Source organism: Schistocerca gregaria, chromosome 5 (genome assembly GCF_023897955.1).
Source record: "Schistocerca gregaria isolate iqSchGreg1 chromosome 5, iqSchGreg1.2, whole genome shotgun sequence".
Taxonomy (NCBI): domain Eukaryota; kingdom Metazoa; phylum Arthropoda; class Insecta; order Orthoptera; family Acrididae; genus Schistocerca; species Schistocerca gregaria.
In genome coordinates, this window is record NC_064924.1 from 347,994,350 (window position 1) to 348,016,986 (window position 22,637).

Consider the following 22,637-nt stretch of genomic DNA (forward strand, 5'->3'; position numbering starts at 1 on the left):
AAAATTCACAGAGAAGAAATAAAAACTTTGAGGTTCGCCGATGACATTGTAATTCTGTCAGAGACAGCAAAGGACTTGGAAGAGCAGTTGAACGGAATGGACAGTGTCTTAAAAGGAGGATATAAGATGAACATCAACAAAATCAAAACGAGGATAATGGAATGTAGTCAAATTAAATCGGGTGATGCTGAGGGAATTAGATTGGGAAATTAGACACTTAAAGTAGTAAAGGAGTTTTGCTATTTAGGGACTAAAATAACTGATGAAGGTCGAAGTAGAGAGGATATAAAATGTAGACTGGCAATGGCAAGGAAAGCGTTTCTGAGGAAGAGAAATTTGTGAACATCGAGTATAGATCTGAGTGTCAGGAAGTTGTTTCTGAAAGTATTTGTATGGAGTGTAGCCATGTATGAAAGTGAAACATGGACAATAAATAGTTTGGACAAGAAGAGAATAGAACCTTTCGAAATGTGGTGCTACAGAAGAATGCTGAAGATTAGAATGGTAGATCACATAACTAATGAGGAGGTATTGAATAGAATTGGGGAGAAGAGGAGTTTGTGGCACAACTTGACAAAAAGAAGGGACCGGTTGGTAGGACATGTTTTGAGGCATCAAGGGATCACAAATTTAGCATTGGAGGGCAGCGTGGAGGGTAAAAATCGTAGAGGGAGACCAAGAGATGAATACACTAAGCAGATTCAGAAGGATGTAGGTTGCAGCAAGTACTGGGAGATGAAGAAGCTTGCACAGGATAGAGTAGCATGGAGAGCTGCATCAAACCAGTCTCAGGACTGAAGACCACAACAACAACAACACATTTAATGCTTTAGACATAAAACATGCTAATTTTGTCCAATGCTCATTGCTATTATAAAGCAACTAAATTTATGTCAAAACTTGGATACTAATTCCTGGGATATCATTGAGATGGCAGTGCATGTATATAGGTGACTGTCTACCTGTGTCTCAAATATTTCACCTATGACAATCAGTCCGATGTGTTCTTCATTGTTATTCTTCTCTTCTTATAATCACTGTTCTTGTGTAGGTACTTCACATGCAAATCCAACCCTGTGGGCCTATGTTGTATTATTTCAGCATGGGGCCTGGCTCCTGCTCCAGCATATTTGATATTTCGCAGTAAAGAACTTGAAAAGAATCTGTCTCATGAGACTTGGTTATCCATGTTATTTACCTTACTACAAGTGATTAACATCATAGTGTGATTATTCACTTGATAAATTCCTAGGCGTCTCCCAGACCGTTGTTTGGCCTGTTAATTTTACAGAACTTATATTTCTTTTATCCTATGGAATTTGGATGGATAACAGTTTTCCTCATTGTTATTCCCCTGTTGATTTTTGTTTTGTGTGTAGTCAGTGCATTATTTATTTAGTGTAGCTAAACTTTCAAGAAACTCCAAAAGATCATTCATACATTGCTGATACTAAATTTCCCTTCTCATATGGTAAGACAGTCTCTGCACTAAAGCTTTAAATGATTTTCTTTTAAGGAGCTTCTACATCAGGGCCGCACAAGGTGCATGCACCGGTGCATTGCACAGTGCAGAGTGCAGAAGACGGCTGAGCTATGTTGATGACGGTGCAGACCCCCCCCCCCCCCCCCCCCCCCACTCCTCGGCTTTGCGCAACTGCGCCGCCTCTCACTTCCTTAGCTTGTGTCGCTTGCGCCGCCTGTCTCGACCTGTTTCAAAGCTTTTACCCTGTTGTCTTCGTCTTTGCCAAATACTAATGTACACTAGGTGGAGAGCTTAGTTTGGTGTGCCGGTACAAAAGAGATTTATATAATAACTGTAATGGTAACAATTTTAAATTTGGTTTCAACACAAATGTATCTTCCTATGTGTTCTTTATTTTATTTGCAATTATGCTACTAAGATCTGGAACAAGAGATTGGCTGACAGCAATTCTGAGAGAATTTTTTTAATTACTCGCACGCAATCTAGTTTTTGTACAAGACAAAACAGAAAAAAAACCTTTCACATACACAAGTGAAACCAAATATAGAAATAATCTTCACTGCTTCTCTGTGTAACTTGGGAAAATCTTCCGGGAAAATCTTCCTTCAGCAAATTCTGGTAGAATTGAAGCAAACCTTTTGTATTGTGAAACAGATCCTTTCGGTGAACTTCGAATTGTAAATCTGAAGGCGCACTTTCAGTATCCATCGAAAAAGATTTCACAAAAACATTGAGAATTGGATGCAGGTAGGTAATTTCCTGAAACAATAACAAAGCCAATGTTAATAAATGAAAGTAATGTAAGCCGTTGTTTCGAAGTACTAAAATGCGATATATTTTAATAAACATGTAATGTGTACTATTGGTTTTAATGTAACGTTACACTTGCATGTGTAACACAATCTCCTTTATTTAGCTGTATGTCATATACCGGCACATTACCTGGAATCAGTCGTTAAACGCATTTTCAAGGGATTGTAGCACCTCAATGTATTTTCCAAAGTGCGCTCCTTCCTTCACAGACAAAAACATAGTAGCGTTTTGATTAGAGCAGTTATAAAAATCAGGCTGTTTTAATAAAGGTACAATTTATATCTCGCTTACCTAGTTCAGGAAAGTGCTGCATATTTTTCTCTGAAAGGTTGCTTTTGAGGAGCTTCAGTTTATACTGGAAAGCGTTTATTTTGCTGATCATATTATTGATGAGATTGTTTTCTTTTTGGAGTTTCAGACTTAAATCTTTTAGGAGAGTCACAAAGTCTGCTAAAAATCCTAAATCAGCTACCCATTCAGGGTCATAAAAGAAGTGGCTCTGGACGTCCTTTGCTCTCCAAAAACTGAGCCACAGTGTGGCGTAGTCGAAAAATTCGGGAAATCGCTTTCCCTTTGCTCAGCCAGTGTACCTCAGTGTGGTAGGGAATATCTGGATACTCCTCTTCAAAGGAAATCAAAAATTCTTTGAATTGACGATGAGTAAGTCCATGAAAACGAATGTAGTTCACGATACGCACCACTACCTTCATCACCTCTTGAAGACCGATAACTTTTGCACAAAGGACCTCTTGGTGTGCAAAACTATGAACGGAAGGCAAATTCGGCATGTTAAGTTTTTTCCGCAGTAGGCCAATAAACCCTTTTGCTTTACCGCACATTGCTGGTGCCCCGTGTGTGGTTACACAAAACAGCTTTTCCCAAGGGAGTCCTATTCCTTCTGCTGCCATTTCAACAGCTGCTAAAATATCTGCCCCTGTAACAATGTCCTTCAACAAAATCATATCCAGGAGCTCTTCCGTTACATGTAGGTCGTCGTCTACACCACACAAAAATATTGCTAACTGAGCCGTGTCGTTAATATATGTGGACTCGTTAAGTGCGATGGAGTACGCTAGGAAGTTGTCAATTTTGGCTGCCAGTTGTTCATGCAAATTCTCAGCAATGTTGTTGATTCTCCGATGTATTGTCATTCTGGAAAGAGTTATTCTGCTGTACACGGGAGCTAATGTGGGATTCATTGTCTCTACTACGTCCAACATAATGTTTTTTATTAATGGCCCGTCCATAAATGGCCTCCCAGCTCTTGCTAAACTTAGAGCAACTTTGTAACTAGCTCTGAGAGTCCTTTCGCCACACCTCTCATCTTCTTCACCCTAAAACAGAGAAAAAAAGATACGTTAGAAATAATTTATGCGAAAACGAAAACTAAGGAATCTAAACAAATGTTATTTCATTTTGCATGACCTTTAACCAAAATATACATGCTAAAGTACTTGCAACAAACCTCATTTGTAGATACAGAATTATCTTCTGCAAGAGTTTGCAACTTCCGTAATTCTTCGTCTCTGGCATCCCCTGTTATATCACTATACTTTTCTGAATGCAATTTGCTGTAGTGCCTTTCAATAGACGATTTTCTGACACACGTAATTAGTGTACCGCAGATTAGACATTTGGCTTTATTGTCACAATGCACAAAAAAGTAGGAGAGTTCCCATTCCGGTTTAAATTGACTTTCGGCAATTCCCTTCGCCGATCTTGTCTCAGGATAACAGGTGGTGATATTCTGCTCAACTTCTTCTCTGAAGAATAGATGCTACTCTGGAGGAATTTTCTATACTTCAAAATAACTCAATACACTCGAGATTGCTGTGAACACTGTATTTTCTTAATACGCAGCAGTTTTCATACACTAAACATTTCTTGTAAGATAGCCACCTTCCAGACCGACAGATTCTTATTACAATCGTCTTTCAATACATACAATTTATAAATCTCTCCAAGCTTAACAAGACAACAGTCCCGACTTTACGGCAGTTAGCGAGAGAATGAATAAAAGTCTCTTCTTCTAACAACCTTCAAATGTTCAATTGTGGGGCAGTAGACATAGTTCGAGATGGTGAAAATACGAGTGTTTCTAGAATTTTCTCAGAAATTCTTGAGGCACTACAAGATTCCTTAATACATGCTTTCTAAACTCGCATTTGTCTCGACAGTAGTGCTCATGCTAGTAGAAAATTTGGTTTTTAAGTTGGTAATGCAGGAAGTTCAAGTTTTGATAATTGATATTTGAGCTTTACATCATCTATACTCTTACTCAAGTTCTTCAACCATACCAGGGCATTTACCTCAATGCCTCTTTTTATTACTGGCATGCGCTTACAAAATCAGTGCATGATCACAAGGTACTACTTTTGGGAAACAACAACAGAGGGAGAGAGAGAGAGAGAGAGAGAGAGAGAGAGAGAGAGAGAACTTCAATTACTCATACCTGTTGTGGGTGGTGTTCTTCCCACTAGTGGTGTTATTATTTGCTCCTTTAATGGAGTCACTGTGGAGGGATTCAGCAATTTCTCCAACAAATGTACTTTTTGTAGAATTTGTTTAGTTTCAGCACAAATAACTGTTTATACACTGTCACAAATCCAAGTTGTTGCCTGCATTGCTAGAAATGATGACATTGTGTTACTTCGAAACTTTTCTTCTTTGATACTTTATTTTTGTTTTAAAACAAACTTATTTCCTTGTCTCAATTTAATCTTCTCATTATCTGGCACAGACCTGTGCTTCAAAGGGTGCTAGAATGGGATTTAATGTACCTACAGTTGTTCAGGTGTGGTAAGGAGGAGAACTACGTAAAAGTTTTGTGGTTACCGTTCTTTATTTATATTAACTGTGTAACTTGAGAACAGGTCTCTTCATCAACCATCATTTTCTTCTAGCATGGTTCTGTGGTCTGCAGCAAATTTCGTAGTTGGGAGCATTATCATGGAATAACCGCTACAGGCAGCAGGTGTCTCCAAGTGCAGGGATACAGAGGTCTCTCATGCAGCCTTGCTAATATGCTATGTCCACTCTCACTTTCATGACATGCACAAAAGAAACGAAAAATTCCTTGCACGATGTGTGTCCCATAGCCAGACACTTACTTAATAAGAGAATAAGATGCTTGACCAAAGGCACGGCTATGCGTCATTGGTTAGAGGGGGGGTTCTAATGTATCACTTTTTCCTTTTTCTAAAGTGATTTTTATATTACACCTCAATGTTTAGTGTTGTTAGCAGGCCTGGTTTGATACATGTGGAATGTGAACGGCACCATATGTGGAGTCATCACCATGAAGGGCACAGAGATTTCCCATACTTGTGTGAGACAGTGTTATCAGCATATAACACAGTTTGAAAAGGCCCTCTTTGTGGGTCTCCATTTTTTAAGACTTGCAGCTGCTAGGCTATGTGATAACTGTCCCATGGATTGGCTGACATTAACATTATGACATCAGCAGTTGCTTTTGGAGTGGTGCCGTGGCCAGGAATTGTGGACTGCTGATAAATGACGTCTCATTGTGTTTAGGATGAACTATTGTTCCACTACCCTGTATGACCATTGGTGACAAGTATGACAGTGACCCAGTAAGAGGTCCCCATTCTTCCAACATTTTTGAGAGGCACTGCTGTGTTACTCTTGGTGTCATGGTGTGGGGAAACTTTGCATATGATTTTGGGTCAGAACTAGTAGCTACTGAGGGAACTTTGATGGCACCATGGTATGTCACCGATATCGTGCACCATTGTGTGTTACTTCTCATGCAATGATACTGTGATGCCATTTATCAACAGGACAATGCTCATCCTCACATGACACACGTCTGTGAACTGTCTTTGTGGATTTGAAGTAATCACTTTGCCAGCAAGATCTTAATTCTGTTCCTGATGGAACATTTGATACCAACTCAGATATCAACTCTGTCCCATTAACTGTGTATGGGATATAAGAATCCAGTTGTGGGAAAGCTTGCCTCAGAAAAGGATACAATGGCTTAATGACACCCTTCCCAGCGGAATTAGGGCATGCCTCCAGGCCAGAGGGGCACAATATCATACTGATAAGTGGGCTCATACTGCCAAAGTTGGTCTTAAATTTGACTCTAATTTATCAGTGAAGTATAGTTTTTTGTGCAAAAGTGAAATTTAATATAGTTAAGTATGTCATTTACATATAAAACATTAATTACTGGAGATCTTTACTGCACTGTGTGTGTGTGTGTGTGTGTGTGTGTGTGTGTGTGTGTGTTTGACAGACCTGTATTACTCCTAGATTTTCCAAAAATGTTTGAGAAAGTGGGTAAGGTAGAATACCAACTCATTCAACTGAATATTGTTAAATGTAATATTTTACAGATTAATTTGTAGCTTGCAGATTAACTGTTTTACACTGAACTTCTATTGTCAGTTATTCATTGTTCCAAAAGCAGTTGGGCATAATACATGAAGATATTTATTAGCACTTGGAGATATTTATCTTAGTAGTAAGTGCTACCAACCGTACTTGACACTTAATTAAATACAAATACATTTATAACTGGAAAAAATGGAACTTGGAAAGAGTGAAATTTGTATATGATTCTGCACAGAGAAAGCAATACAAGATGTCACAAATGAAGTACTAGCAGAGAGAAAAAAAGGAAAGATATCCTGTTGGTAATTTCTGTGACCTTGTCAAAGCATTTGATTGTGTGCATCACAAAATTTTACTTATAAACCTAAAGTGTTGTGTCATTAATGCCATCCCTGTTGCATGGATACAGTCTTACCTCTATAACATAAAGCAAAGGGATATCTCAGGCATGAAATTAAGTGCTGGATGGGGGGACTTACCATGTAGAATGTAATGAAGTCTGGGTCCATTCTTGTTCCTGGCCTACATAAATGATCCTCCACTGACTTTGAAGGGCATTTCCAAAATTGTAATGTTTTCTGATAATGACACGAGCAAGTGTTTCCAGGATCCAAACTCAGCCTGAGTAGAGACAGTGCAGGGAATAGCTGACGACACAAGCAGTTCACAGCCAACAGTTTAAGTCTTAATCTGACAAAGAGTCACATTGTGTGTTTTCAAACAAATCGTAATAACCAGTTACCACTAGGAACAGATATTAATAGTCGAACACTGAATGAAACATATTGTATAATTCCTTTGAAGCATCTGTCGTTATGTTGACCCAAACATTAGAGTGTTGGCTTATTTGATACATTTTCATTCCATATATTTTTATGGAATTATATTGTGGGGATGTCCACCAAAAGTGTTTATTAAGCAGAAGAAGTATAGGTATATTGTGTAAAGTAGATGACCTTACACATTGACGAAGCCTTTTTAATGATCTTGAAATTCTTACACACACTTCCAAATACATTAACTCCTCAATGGTTGTTGTTTCTGGTATTAAAAATTAGTTTCACCTGAACTGTGATGTACACATTCACAATGCAAGACACGAAAGCAGTTTTCGTGTAGATTCTGCCTCCATGTCTTGGATTCAGAGTGAAGTTATGTACTCTTGGTGGTAAGATATTCAACAATCTCCCATCTAACATAGAGAAAGAAATTTGTAATCCCTACTATTTCAAAAGAAAATTAAATACCAATCTCATTAGCCTCTCTTTGTACATATTACCTAAATATCTATATTCAGGATTGGAAAGTTCTGTTCGCTACATGACAAGTACTAATGTTTGTTATAAAGCTGTTGACAAATAGTAACGTACTGCCAATAGGACTAAATATTTAAAGCAAGAAAATATTTCTATTAGAAAATGCCACTACAGTCAAGTAAATATTAATCTGCTAATAGCAATTAGCTACACAGTAAAACAGAGGAGACAGCAGTTTATTTCAAAGTAGAAGCTTTCTTACTAACTCACTTGATTAAATTGTGATGACAAATGTGTGATTAACATTAAGCAATATAGTGATTAGTTTATTTTTAACTACTGCTGCCAACATACATTGTGCCAAGGATCACGAAGGTAATATATGAGAATTTAGGGCTCATACACAGGTGTACAGATAGTCGTTTTTCCTTCGCTCTGTTTGTGAGTGGATCAGGAAAGGAAATGACAAGTAGTGGTACAGGGTGCCCTCCACCATGCACTGTACTGTGGCTTGCAGAGTATCTATGTAGATGTAGAAGTAACACAATACACAGATTACTATGATATCCTTGGCTTATGTGAATGCATGATTGGACTTGTTGGACATTCTAGCTGTGATGGTTCTCCTTTTTGGTGGAACACGGTAAATGAATGAATGGAACTGTAGTACAAAGAAATACTCTAGACTTCTATACAAGTAGTGATAGTAAAACTCTTGGACATTACCTTGCAAAATGTGAGTTCACAAGCTTTCCCTAAGCTCGAAGGCAAGACGTTTCCTTTACAAGTACTACCACAAAGTTCTTCTCATCTCCTTTAAAAAAATCATGATTCTTTACAGTCACTGGAAGGTATGGGCCCTGTCCCTTAACAAAAGGAAGAAAATGAAAGGCACAATATTACATGTGCACCTTAGCTTCCTGGAACATACTCTGTGTTTACATCAACTGACATTCTTTGAAAAATCTTCGAAAAGAGTTGATACACTCCAAGAACAAGCATTGATCATGTGAAAAACAATTTATTCTCGTGATAAGAGCTATGCAGATCCTTGGAAGGCATTTGCCAGGATACCACTATGTCGACTGAATAAAAAATATGAGTGCATGAGGATCAGCCAATCTATTTGACTTAACAGTGAGATTTATTGTCATGCAAGAGCTTCTACACAGTAAGTGTTCAGTAAAAACAAATGTGGTTATTCTTCAAATTTTCCCTGAGGATATAACATTAAATCATGTTTTGGACGTGCATCCAAGGCATTATTACTCTCCTCTTTGATATTTTGGCTTTGAGCCTTCCATTCGGGGTCAAGAGAGGTTATTAACTAACTTCTGACACATTATGACCAGGATACACACCAAAAAAATGATGGAATAAACAAAGATAGCGTTTTGTATACCTCATGAAATCTTCATAAGACCACTCATATCCTCAGTTATACAGAGAGATGTCACTGAAATTATTTTATATCATGAAATATGATTGTTGAAAGCGCATACAAAAGTTAAAAGAGACACTGATTGAAGTTCCCCTTGTACTAAATGGCAGCTTTCCTTAAATGAGGAAAAATGCCAAATAATGTTAACAAACAGTAGAGAGAATCCAATAGTATTTGCAGGGTAGTAAATTGTCTGCAAGATATGGAAAATGTAGAATTCTGGTGGACATTGAATTTATTGAAAAAGTCCAGGAAATCTGAGGGGAGTCTGAAAGACTCTGGGTTCTTGGGCTCCAGGTTCGCTTCCCATTGCACAATTGTGGGTGTGATGGAGTATAATTTGTGCATAATAATTTATCATGTATCTGTAAATTTGTTAAATGACATCACATTTGTTTTTAGCTATTACTGTTTTTATTTCACTTTTGTAATTTCTACATTTATGCCATTTTGAAGCACAAGATTTGATGCTGTAGTTTGTCATCTAAATAGGTTAAAAATGTGTAGTTTCAGGACTGTATTACTTTTGATTGTAATATAATCATTGGTTGTTATTAACGATATTAGTAGATTTGTTATTGACTTATTTCTTGTTGACATGTCAGAATGGTATTGACATGTCAATAACAAATTTGTTGTTAACATTAACAAATTTGTTGCTGATTGTCAATAACAAACCTTTGAACATGATTAGTAACAGCCAATGACTATATTACAATGAAAAGTAATGCACTCCTATAACAAAATGACAACACGAAGCACCATTCAAATCTCATGCTTGAAAATGCTAAAATTGCAATAGTGAAACAAAAACAATAACATATAAAAGCAAATATGATGTCGTTAAAAAAAAACTGTGGATCCATATTACAAGAAATTGGCGTAAATTTTCACAAGTGCAAAGTTGGGGTTTTCAGTTTTCTAGAAAAAATTTTTCTAAAAAAATGTAAATGCAATTCTTTGAAGATCAGCAATGAGTATTCAGGTTTTGGTTCTTTTTTACTAAGTGCAGTGAAAATAGGACTTTGCTGATGTTCTTTTGATTTCATGCTTCAAGTTAACACACTTCACATCGGCTACTGCACCACAGTTATTGTTGCAGTTGATGGGGATTTTTGAAAGACATGCGCCTTCCTTATTTGAATATAGCTGCACTTACTGGTGTCTGATGCTGATGAAACTTGGCAGATATGTTTGTATGATGTTCTAATAATCTTGAAGGGTGTGATATTTCTGGAAACACATACCTTTATGTAACAGTACTTCACAAAACTAGCAGTAGTATCTTGTTTCATTTCTTTTACGATGTGATGTGCAAACTCTTTGAGATCGAGATGGATATTTCTTTTTTCCCATTCCCACTATTGTCTGAATAGTATGTTCTTTCATGCTCCTTTACAATCGACCAGTGGAGCCTTAGCAGGTGCTAATTTTGTAGGTTGGATATCTTCAATTTCCTCCATAGTTGCGGCACCAACTTGTTGATCTCTTGTCCAGGCCATTGCAACTTCTTGTAGAAGCATTTTATGTTTTTTTGGTATATCTGGATTTAGATTTCTGTAGACTTGTATGCGTTAAACAAAGAACAATTTATTAGAAACAAAACTACTTTCTTTGTTCATTTATTGGTTTTTCGCATTATCCCAAAATATGAAAGATATTGATCAGCTCTGTCCACACCTTCCATAAATGTATTGTGCATCACAGTACATTGTTGTTGTTGTTGTTGTTGTTGTTGTTGTTGTTTTCCTGTTGCAACCACAGACACATCTTGAACTGTTGTTGTCATTCTCTCCTCCATTTTATCTTTCTGTACCTGCAGCATCCATCGAGATAATCATGCCATCGAGGTAATCATGCAAAAATTTTTCAGTTCTAAAGCAGTGATATTCATAAATTTGGGAGACTTGTGAAACTTTTTGAAGTGGATTTTGTTTTGTTCATAATAACAAGTATGACTGTGTCGACATCTGATTCAACACTCTCCCCTAGAAATAATTCCACGGTGCTTATAACACTATTGGTCTCTCTGGGAAGGGTTTTTACACCTGGAATTTCTCTAAATGTTTCTAAAATAAAGATGTTGTCCTCCTCCTACAGCCAAATTTCACTGGCGGAAGCTTCACCATGTAACTCATTGACAATTATGTCACTTTGGTTGATTATAGACGTGTTGTTTTCTTCTTCATTTGTGCTACCACTATCAGCAACATCAGCTGAGTCACTTGGAACGTCTGAACAATCGTCCTCAAACAGTTCAGAAAGGATCTCGCTCTCCATCAACTATTTTGGCGATTACTGCACAAGGCAGCAGCTATATTAATGACTATTTTGCAGTACTTATTGTTGGTGATAAAACAAAAGATAAAAATAAGTTCATGGTGGTGTTCACTGCACTGAATCACCCAGTTCATATATAACCTTTTGTTAAATTGAAGTAGTTACTGACATGAGTAATAGGTCTCAGAAACCGCACGCAGAACAAAAAACGTAAGTTTACGTGATCTTTCGAGAAAAGTTGGATGTGAAACCACATAAATCTACATGAGCCAAATGCAATGTGTTAACAATGATTCTGAAGAACATCTGGCTTGAAACGTGATGTACTATACTTCGAAAATCTGTTGATATTATGTTCCAGTGAAATGGTTTAAAGCTTGTTTCTGTGACGATTTCTCATGTACTTAGGGTTATGGCTTGATGGTGTGACGTAGGATGGGTTGGTGACAGCTGATGGTAAAGAATGAATTTGCAAAGGCTGCAAATGCTTAAAACATGAAAATTGTAGATAAAAGTAAATTCTAGCTGAACTTGGAATAATCATTAATAAGTGATGTGACAATGTAAAAAATTTCATTCATGGCCATAGAAACTAGTTACTTGAAACTTGCAATCACATACAACAACGAATGATTCAGGGAAATATGGAATATAAACCAGGAGAAATCTGTAAATTTTAATGAAATCTTGTGAAGAAAGAGTCACCACGCTGGTTTAGTCAGGTAACTTTTTAATTAAAGTCATGAAAATCTTCGACACTGCAGTTTGTAGGCCTTCAGATGACATTATGAAGTTTGGCTGCAGAAAGCATAAATTAAACACTTCCATTTATTATGAGAAAGTTTAAGAAGTTTTGTGCTAGTAGGAAGAGATTGCCTACCAGAAACTTATGTCACTTAGTCAAGAGTATGTAGACGTATTCTTAATTGTGTCCTGAGACTTAAGATGTGGTTTAGCTGAAGAAGAAATCAAAGTAATTGTGCAGCATGTTGGTACGGTTGCAACCAATTGACTTCATCCATGTGAAAGTTTAAAACGGATGTTCAGGAACTTAAACGGCTACCTTAGGGAGGAAGCAAACTTTAGTCACAAATAAACTAAAATTTGCATTTGTTAGAAACACTAATAACTGCATAATTACAAATTTGAGAAACATAGTGCATCTTTTTCAGTGCCATGCTCCTACTAATTTATTAAAACTAACCTTATAAGAACACCTGTGGTATTATTAGTTACTTTTAAGTGTTTAGTATTAATATAAATGAATATTTGTTTCAGTGTCTAGCAGTGATTTATTAATTGTATTTACTACAATAACTCACATTCTAGGTAAATGCATTACTGCCACGAGGCATGTTCCTGTTGGTAATCCAGGGGCTCCTACAGAATGAATTATTGACAGTACGCCGCAAAGCTCTGGAGCTGTTAAATGCAAAGTTGCAATATCGTGTGGAATTTGTTTCAACTTGCAAGCCAGAAGAATTGCTGTCATTATTATTACCAGTTACAAATATAATAAAATGCATTTCGTCTGGTGAAGAATCTACGCAGGAAGAGGAAATGATTCAGCAAACAGCATTGTTTTCTGTGAAATTATTTGCAAGGGCATTGGCTGCAGAGCATCCAGATGAATTTAAGAAGGTAATAATTTATAACTATGTTTTACTCTGATTTTAAATTTTTAATTAGTATTACACTTGTTGGGTAGTGATGCTCCCCAGATGGAAAGTTTGTGCATGTATTGCTTTGGGATTAAGAGGGATGTAGAACACCTTGTTTCATCAAAGTATGAGGCACACTACAGAATTTCAGTTTAAAAGTGATGAAGGTAAATTGTAGAAAGTAATTAATGCTGTGAAAATACAGGCAAATATTCTCAAACAGTAATTAAAATCTGAAGTAACTGTAACAACAGCGTATAGCTATGTCAGAGTATTGTCAAAACTGAGGAGAATAGGGTAAGCTGCTGAGAAAGTGCCACATACTGCCACGAAGAAACAGGTAGGCTTTATAAGCAGTCATAAAGAAATAAAAAAGTTTTTGAGTTGGAATCCTGATTAAAAATTACTTTCTTCTCTTCACATTGCTTCTGTGGACACACTGTAGAGGAATCTTAAGAGGCATCAAATAAAAGTACTATTAATTCACCAGTAATGTTTACAGCGGCAACCTGAGTATAATAGGAATAATTCTCTCTATCTTCCTTTATCTAACAGTTACGGACACGTAAACAACTTAGGTTGTGTAGCAACACCACCATCACAACCAGTGTGTGTTAGTTTTATTTAATTGTAAATTATTATGGTTTACATTCCACTATCTTCAGACTCCTAGATAAATACACCACACACATCATTATTGTACTACTTGTCAACTGAATTACACTGAACCATTTTAAATTGTATATGTGCATGTGACTATCATAGTATGACAACAGGAAACAGCTACAGATAATGCTCCACTGTAAGACAGGACGCTTGTAATACTTGCTATAAACCCAGATAGCCTGTACAGTGGGTGTATTACTCAGTAAGAGCAGTAGCCATATATGAATGAGAAGGCGAAAGGGCTTTAGGTGGAGGGGGGGGGGGGGGGAGGGGGGTTATACCGTTATCGAAACAGGTCTGTCACATTGAATTGGAACTCAGTTGGTTCAAGCTGTAGTGCAAGAGCCAAACTATTATATGGCAGACCATTGTATATACAAACAAACACAAACATAATGGGGTCATTGTGGGGGTGTTGTGAGGGTGACATGGTATTAGAAGGTGGAAAGTGTAACATGAGGCTAAAATGAAAATAAAAATATATGGGGAGAGATAAAGGTGAACTAGAAAGCAACTGCAGATCTGGTGTGAAAAAAGGTGAAAACGTGTTGCTTAAAGCTGGGCTACGTTGATCCTGTGGTGAACTTAGGTTGGGAGACAATGATGTGCACAAAGGTTAGGTGGTTGTGTTGCCACCAAAACGCGTTAAAGGGTGGAGATATTCGGGAAAATTTCGAAAAACGGCGTGTAACTGCATTAAAAGGAGTGGTTTTGTGGTGGCAGATTATGAAAATGAGGCTAACAATTGTCTGACGAAGAAATAATGACGTTAAAACCTGTGGGAAGCGGCTAAAAATGATCAGTGATGTGGGAAAAACAGAAATGGAGATTGTTATTAGAACTAGGCGAAATGGTTGTTTAATAGGTGGATTTTATAGCAGCGGTACTATTGAAAGCGGAAAAAAAAATTTTGGTCATGGTTTGGAAGTGGGTTACTTCATGTACAGTAAATAGGGGCAAAGCTAAGGGCAGTATCAACTTATTTCATCAGAATGTCAGGGGAATAAAAAAGAAAGTAGATGAGCTATTAGTGTCTTTAGATGATCTCAACAATAAGAATGAGATGGATATACTCTGTCTGTTTGAACAACATATAACTGTGGGGATGGATAGGGTCAGTATAAATGGGTATAATTTAATATCTTACACTTGTAGATCTAGGATGGATAAAGGAGGAGTTGCCATTTTCATAAAATTAGGGTATAAATTCAAAACTGTAGAAGTAAGCAAATTTTGTGTTGATCAGCACTTTGAGGTTTGTGCATGTGAACTTCAGCTAGATAATGTAGTATTGATATTAGCAACAGTGTACAGGTCCCCATTAGGAGACAGGGAGCTATTCATAAAAGAGTTTGACACACTATTAGGCTGTGTGTCAGACAGAAAGAAGAAGTTATTAATCTGTGGTGACTTCAGTGTAAACTTTCTAAGTAATTCTGATAGAAAAAGTTAACTAGAAGTGTTATTAACAACATATAACTTAGAATCAGTGGTCAATTTCCCTACACGTAGAGCTCAAGACAGTAGCACTCTAATAGATAATGTATTTGTACAGAAAGAGGATGTAAAACAAACACAAGCTTTTCCTCTGGTAAATGGATTGTTAGACCATGATGCACAACTGATTAACTTAAAAAACCTAACGGGGTGTACTGCTCAGAAACCATTAAGTAAAAGTGTGAGGTTGCTCAATCCAGTATCTATAGAGCATTTCAGAGAAAGTTTAAGAAATGTTGATTGGGGAGATGTGTATAATGAGCCAAATGCTAATGATATTCTTGATAAATTTATATTTTCTCAGACAGGTTAAAATAAGCCACTGTCAGGCCTGTCTACAAAAAGGAGGGCACCACAGATGTCAATAATTATCAGCCAGTATCCTTGTTTACAGCATTTTCAAAAATCTTAAGAGAAAATAAAGTGCTCGAGTGGTTAGCCATCTCAACAGTAATGGGATACTTGTTGTTGTTGTTGTGGTCTTCAGTCCTGAGACTGGTTTGATGCGGCTCTCCATGCTACTCTATCCTGTGCAAGCTTCATCATCTCCCAGTACCTACTGCAGCCTACATCCTTCTGAATCTGCTTAGTGTAGTCATCTCTTGGTATCCCTCTACGATTTTTACCGTCCACGCTGCCCTCCAATACTAAATTGGTGATCCCTTGATGCCTCAGAACATGTCCTACCAACCGATCCCTTCTCCTGGTCAAGTTTTGCCACAACCTTCTCTTCTCCCCAATCCGATTCAATACTTCCTCATTAGTTATGTGATCTACCCATCTAATCTTCAGCATTCTTCTGTAGCACCACATTTCGAAAGCTTCTATTCTCTTCTTGTCCAAACTATTTATCGTCCATGTTTCGCTTCCATACATGGCTACACTCCATACAAATACTTTCAGAAATGACTTCCTGACACTTAAATCTATACTCGATGTTAACAAATTGCTCTTCTTCAGAAACGCTTTCCTTGCCGTTGCCAGTCTACATTTTGTATCCTCTCTACTTCGACCTTCATCAGTTATTTTGCTCCCCAAATAGCATAACTCCTTTACTACTTTAAGTGTCTCATTTCCCAATCTAATTCCCTCAGCATCACCCAACTTAATTCGACTACATTCCATTATCCTTGTTTTGCTTTTGTTGATGTTCATCATATATCCTCCTTTCAAGACACTATCCATTCCGTTCAATTGCTCTTCCAAGTCCTTTGCTGTCTCTGACAGTATTACGATGTCATCGGCGAACCTCAAAGTTTTTATTTCTTCTCCATGGATTTTAATACCTACTCCGAATTTTTCTTTTGTTTCCTTCACTGCTTGCTCAATATACAGATTGAATAACATCGGGGAGAGACTACAACCCTGTCTCACTCCCTTCCCAACCACTGCTTCTCTTTCATGCCACTTGACCTTTATAATTGCCATATGGTTTCTGTACAATTTGTAAATAGCCTTTCACTCCCTGTATTTTACACCTGCCGCCTTAAGAATTTGAAAGAGCGTATTCCAGTCAACATTGTTAAAAGCTTTCTCTAAGTGTACAAATGCTAGAAACATAGGTTTGCCCTTCCTTAATCTAGCTTCTAAGATAAGTCGTAGGGTCAGTATTGCCTCACGTGTTCCAACATTTGTACGGAATCCAAACTGATCTTCCCCGAGGTCGGCTTCTACTAGTAAATCACAATTTGGATTTCAAAAATGCTGTTCCACTGAGACAGCATGATGCAGTTTCACTGTCCAGATAATAGTCTTTAAATTGTAAAATGTCACCAAAGGAATTTTCTGTTACTTGTCCAAAGCATTTGATTGTGTGAACCATGACATTATGTTACAGAAATTACAATTCTGTGACATAAATGGAATAGCATATGAGTGGTTTAAGTCATACCTACAGAACAGGAAACAAAAAATTTCTTTATATGGGTCCAGTGATTTAAATAAGTTTGTCAACTTATCTAACTGGGGTGAAATTACGTTAGGTGATCCACAGGGTTCAATCATGGGTCCCCTTCTATTCTTTATGTATGGGAATGATCTCCCTTCTTATCTGAAACAAGAAGCTGAACTGACGCTGTTTGTTGATGATACAAGCATCATTATTATTTCAGTAAAAGAAACTCCAAATGAAAATGATAGAAATAAGGTCTTTGGAAAAGTCATTAATTGGTTTTCTGCAAATGGGCTTGCTCTAAACTTTGAAAAAACACAATTCATCCACTTTTCTGCTGCAAAAAGTACAGTTCCTTCAATAAATATAACACATAAACAGAAGTCAGTAGATGGGGCAGAGCAACTAAGTTTCTGGGTCTACACATAGATGAGAATCTTAATTGGAAAATTCATATTTTAGATCTTCTAAAGTGACTAGGTTCAGCAACTTTTGTAATCAGAATAATTGCCAATTTCGAGGATATAGAAATTAGTAAGCTAACATACTTTGCATGCTTTCACTCTCTGATGTCATACGGAATAATATTTTGGGGTAAGTCAACACTTAGACAAAAAGTATTCACTGCTCAAAAGAGTGTGGTTAGAATAATGTGTGGGATTCGTGGTCGCACATCTTGTAGGCATCTTTTTAAGAGATTGGGAATTCTTACAACACGCACAGTACATTTACTCACTAATGAAATTTGTTCTCAACAACATGGACCAGTTTAAAAACAACAGTGACATTCATGATTATAATACCAGAAAAAAAGAAAGACTTACACTATCTTTTACTCAACGTATCTTGCTATGCTGCTATAAAAATTTTTGACAAATTACCAGATGAAATAAAATGTCTGACAGACAGCAGTAACAGCTTCAAAAATAAATTGAAATCATATCTCCTTGACAACTCCTTCTATACCATAGATGAATTCTTGAATAGGAATAAATAAATCTATAAATATACACTCCTGGAAATTGAAATAAGAACACCGTGAATTCATTGTCCCAGGAAGGGGAAACTTTATTGACACATTCCTGGGGTCAGATACATCACATGATCACACTGACAGAACCACAGGCACATAGACACAGGCAACAGAGCATGCACAATGTCGGCACTAGTACAGTGTATATCCACCTTTCGCAGCAATGCAGGCTGCTATTCTCCCATGGAGACGATCGTAGAGATGCTGGATGTAGTCCTGTGGAACGGCTTGCCATGCCATTTCCACCTGGCGCCTCAGTTGGACCAGCGTTCGTGCTGGACGTGCAGACCGCGTGAGACGGCGCTTCATCCAGTCACAAACATGCTCAATGGGGGACAGATCCGGAGATCTTGCTGGCCAGGGTAGTTGACTTACACCTTCTAGAGCACGTTGGGTGGCACGGGATACATGCGGACGTGCATTGTCCTGTTGGAACAGCAAGTTCCCTTGCCGGTCTAGGAATGGTAGAACGATGGGTTCGATGACGGTTTGGATGTACCGTGCACTATTCAGTGTCCCCTCGACGATCACCAGAGGTGTACGGCCAGTGTAGGAGGTCGCTCCCCACACCATGATGCCGAGTGTTGGCCCTGTGTGCCTCGGTCGTATGCAGTCCTGATTGTGGCGCTCACCTGCACGGCGCCAAACACGCATACGACCATCATTGGCACCAAGGCAGAAGCGACTCTCATCGCTGAAGACGACACGTCTCCACTCGTCCCTCCATTCACGCCTGTCGCGACACCACTGGAGGCGGGCTGCACGATGTTGGGGCGTGAGCGGAAGACGGCCTAACGGTGTGCGGGACCGTAGCCCAGCTTCATGGAGACTGTTGCGAATGGTCCTCGCCGATACCCCAGGAGCAACAGTGTCCCTAATTTGCTGGGAAGTGGCGGTGCGGTCCCCTACGGCACAGCGTAGGATCCTACGGTCTTGGCGTGCATCCGTGCGTCGCTGTGGTCCGGTCCCAGGTCGACGGGCATGTGCACCTTCCGCCGACCACTGGCGACAACATCGATGTACTGTGGAGACCTCACGTCCCACGTGTTGAGCAATTCGGCGGTACGTCCACCCGGCCTCCCGCATGCCCACTATACGCCCTCGCTCAAAGTCCGTCAACTGCACATACGGTTCACGTCCACGCTGTCGCGGCATGCTACCAGTGTTAAAGACTGCGATGGAGCTCCGTATGCCACGGCAAACTGGCTGACACTGACGGCGACGGTGCACAAATGCAGGGCAGCTAGCGCCATTCGACGGCCAACACCGCGGTTCCTGGTGTGTCCGCTGTGCCGTGCATGTGATCATTGCTTGTACAGCCCTCTCGCAGTGTCCGGAGCAAGTATGATGGGTCTGACACACCGGTGTCAATGTGTTCTTTTTTCCATTTCCAGGAGTGTAGTATATGCATGTTGTGCCATTTAAGGGAATGTGGTAAATAATAGAAATATTTATCATTAACATTATATTATCAGTCTTGTGTATGTAATTATGCTACACTGCACATCGTAGTACCATACAATATCATAATGGTATCCTCAATTGCTGATGAAAACAATCACTGGATTGTTGAGGCTCCCAGAGCTATTTAAATATTTATGGCTGTTCTTTCTCCTGGAAGATTTTAATTCAATAATTTGGTGTGTTCACCTACAATTGTAGATTAAAGCTGTTTTCATGTAGAACATTCAGTATACTACTGTATTGGTGTCAGCCAGGAATGTCACTCCTGTTTTGTGTTTTAATGTAGGAAAGACACGTCTCAGATGTACAACAGCTCTTACCTACTGTAAATTATGACACTGATATGGCTATATTAAAATTTTGTCAATCTTTATTTAAACAGAAGCTTCGCATTTCACATCACAGAGTACAGCCCACTACCATTACTTTCATCATACTATCCTCTGTGTTGTCAGTGTAACAAGTTTGATCTCTTAATCATCCTGTTGGAAGCACAATAATGGTTACATTTCACATCAGATATACAAATGAGCTAATGCGTGTCATAGATGCTTTAATCTTCTTCTTTGTTTGGTGTTTGCAAATTTCAGAGCTGCAGGAAGTACTCATTATAAGTAAACATGTGAAAATTTTTCATAAAGAGTAAAGCAAAAGATAAAGAAATGTGTTAGGAGAAGTAAAGATGTGAGGTCAGGTCATGAATCTTTCCAGGATTGCTCCGTCAGTAAGAGCATTGCCCGTAAAAGTCAAGCTTCTGGGTTTGCGTCGCAGTCCAGCACACAGTTTTAATTTGCTAGGAATTTTGGACAAAATGATAAATAAGGTAAAGTTGGCAGATTTTAGCAATATGATCAAAATCAGCAATTTTTACAAACTGCTGCAAAGTTTGTCATTACCCTCGTTTTTGTGTAAAACTCAAAAATGTGACTTCTTTCTAAAGGCTGATGTTCATATATAACCTTAAAATGACTGTTCATTTCCTGTGTAAATAATTGGTATCCTAGATAGGACGTCAGATGAAATTATTCTATTTCCAGTGAACTATGTGTTGGTACTAATTTTATTCGCCTATGTCACATTTCCTGACCTTTTCGCACAAGTCTCAACATGTATGACATATTGTGGCGAAATCTTTAATGTGGTGTATCAATTAAACTGCATGTTTTTGTAGTAAGCAAATATAATTATCAAAGCCACCAGATATGCCATTCAGTTTACAAACATGTAAATTGACATGGCACACAATCGCCTTTCCATCAGTGAAAGCACAGAGATAAACATGAATATTCTCAGATGTGATGGAGAAAAGAATTTAAATCGTGCTGCAATCACTAGAGGGATGACATTTATTGGATTCACTGACTCAAGAGCCAAATTATTATACCTTATGTTATTCTACAGATTAGAATGTCACCATAACTTTCATTCAAAAAATAAAATAATATTGATTTAATATTGAAATAGACATTCCAGAACACTGTTGTACCTCCCCAAACTGTTTGCAGCAAGTCATGTGTACTGTGTTGTGATGGCCTGATTGAAGCATACTGAGCAGGGACTGTGCTCATTTACATATTTGTGAAGTGCTTTATTTGATGGTTTCCATATTTACATAATGTAACTTTGATAGCCCATAAAAGTTTGAATACTTTAACAAAACTGTGTCGTGCCTGTCAACGCTTATTTTATACAAAAGGCCAAATGTTAAAATAAGGAGTGTTGTGAACACTTTCAAAGAATGGAAACTGTTTTAAGCAGTAAGGCACACATGGCACAGGAGAGACATACTGCAAATGGCCAACAGGCAGTAGAGCAAGTGAGCACAATGGTTAGCTATCCCAGGCAAAAATGGTACACTGCCGCAATTGCAGTCACTGCTGAGGTGACAACGTGCTGTAAGCAATGGAAATAGTTATGGCCAGCTGACCAAGGCCAAAACAAGGAAGCACTGGCTCAGGTGGGGCATTTCTTGACTGTTGGAGAGGTTCAAGAAGCTTCTGGGAAGATTTTGGTCATTAAAAAGACTTTCAGTGGAAGCAGGGGAGAGCAACACTGACAGGGGAAACTCCTCCAAGTCTCTGAAAAAGAACTATAAAAACAGCAGTCAGAGGCAGCCTCAGGAGCAGTGGATGAGTTAAGCAGCGAGAGAGTTTGCGAGTGACTGACTCATTTGTAGCCACAGTCATCACCAGGAAGCAACTGAGTTGTCAGGAAGCATCACTGTAAAGCGACAGTTCTATGATGCTACAGTAGACTACAAGAAGACTGCACACATTTGAGGAAAGAACTGATGTTCTGATGAGTATTGAGCCATAGTTCTTACATTGAATTTTCTGTAGAAATTGTAAAGAGTAATAGTATTTCTTTGTGTCAGAATATACAGAGGAACAATTGCTGCCTTACATTTGTCTCGTAGTGTCTAGTTGCGGCTAGGAATAAGAGGTTATTTCTGTGTATAGGAAGAAGTGAGTTGTGTCTCACATACGCATCTTCTCTTGATTCAAAAATTTTGATGGTACCATCACAACAATTTGCTAGCGAATCACTTCTCTTTGATAGTAAAATGCGGTGCTCGTTAACTGGGGGTTGCTAGAGTGGTATGCTGTAATCATTGATGGATAAAAAGCCACTGTAAGACACTTTTCAGACTAATTTTTAATTACTGAAAAATAAAGTGTTTTTAACTTGTAATTGGAAGTGTTTACACTCTTTACTCGCTTCCTACTAACTTCTCCTCTCTTTTCCAGCATTATGTCTGGTAAATATCCTAGGAGACTTTATGCCTCTCTTCTT

General features: G+C 38.2%; 1 protein-coding gene across 1 annotated transcript in view; it reads left to right on the top strand.

Moving 5' to 3' along the window:
- LOC126272407 (HEAT repeat-containing protein 1) overlaps positions 1 to 22,637 on the top strand; it is a 198,591-nt gene that overhangs the window by 139,604 nt on the left and 36,350 nt on the right. Inside the window, exon 20 of the mRNA XM_049975235.1 lies at positions 12,962 to 13,273. Within this exon, the coding sequence (XP_049831192.1) occupies positions 12,962 to 13,273 (312 nt within the window). The remainder of the gene's footprint in view (positions 1 to 12,961; positions 13,274 to 22,637) is intronic.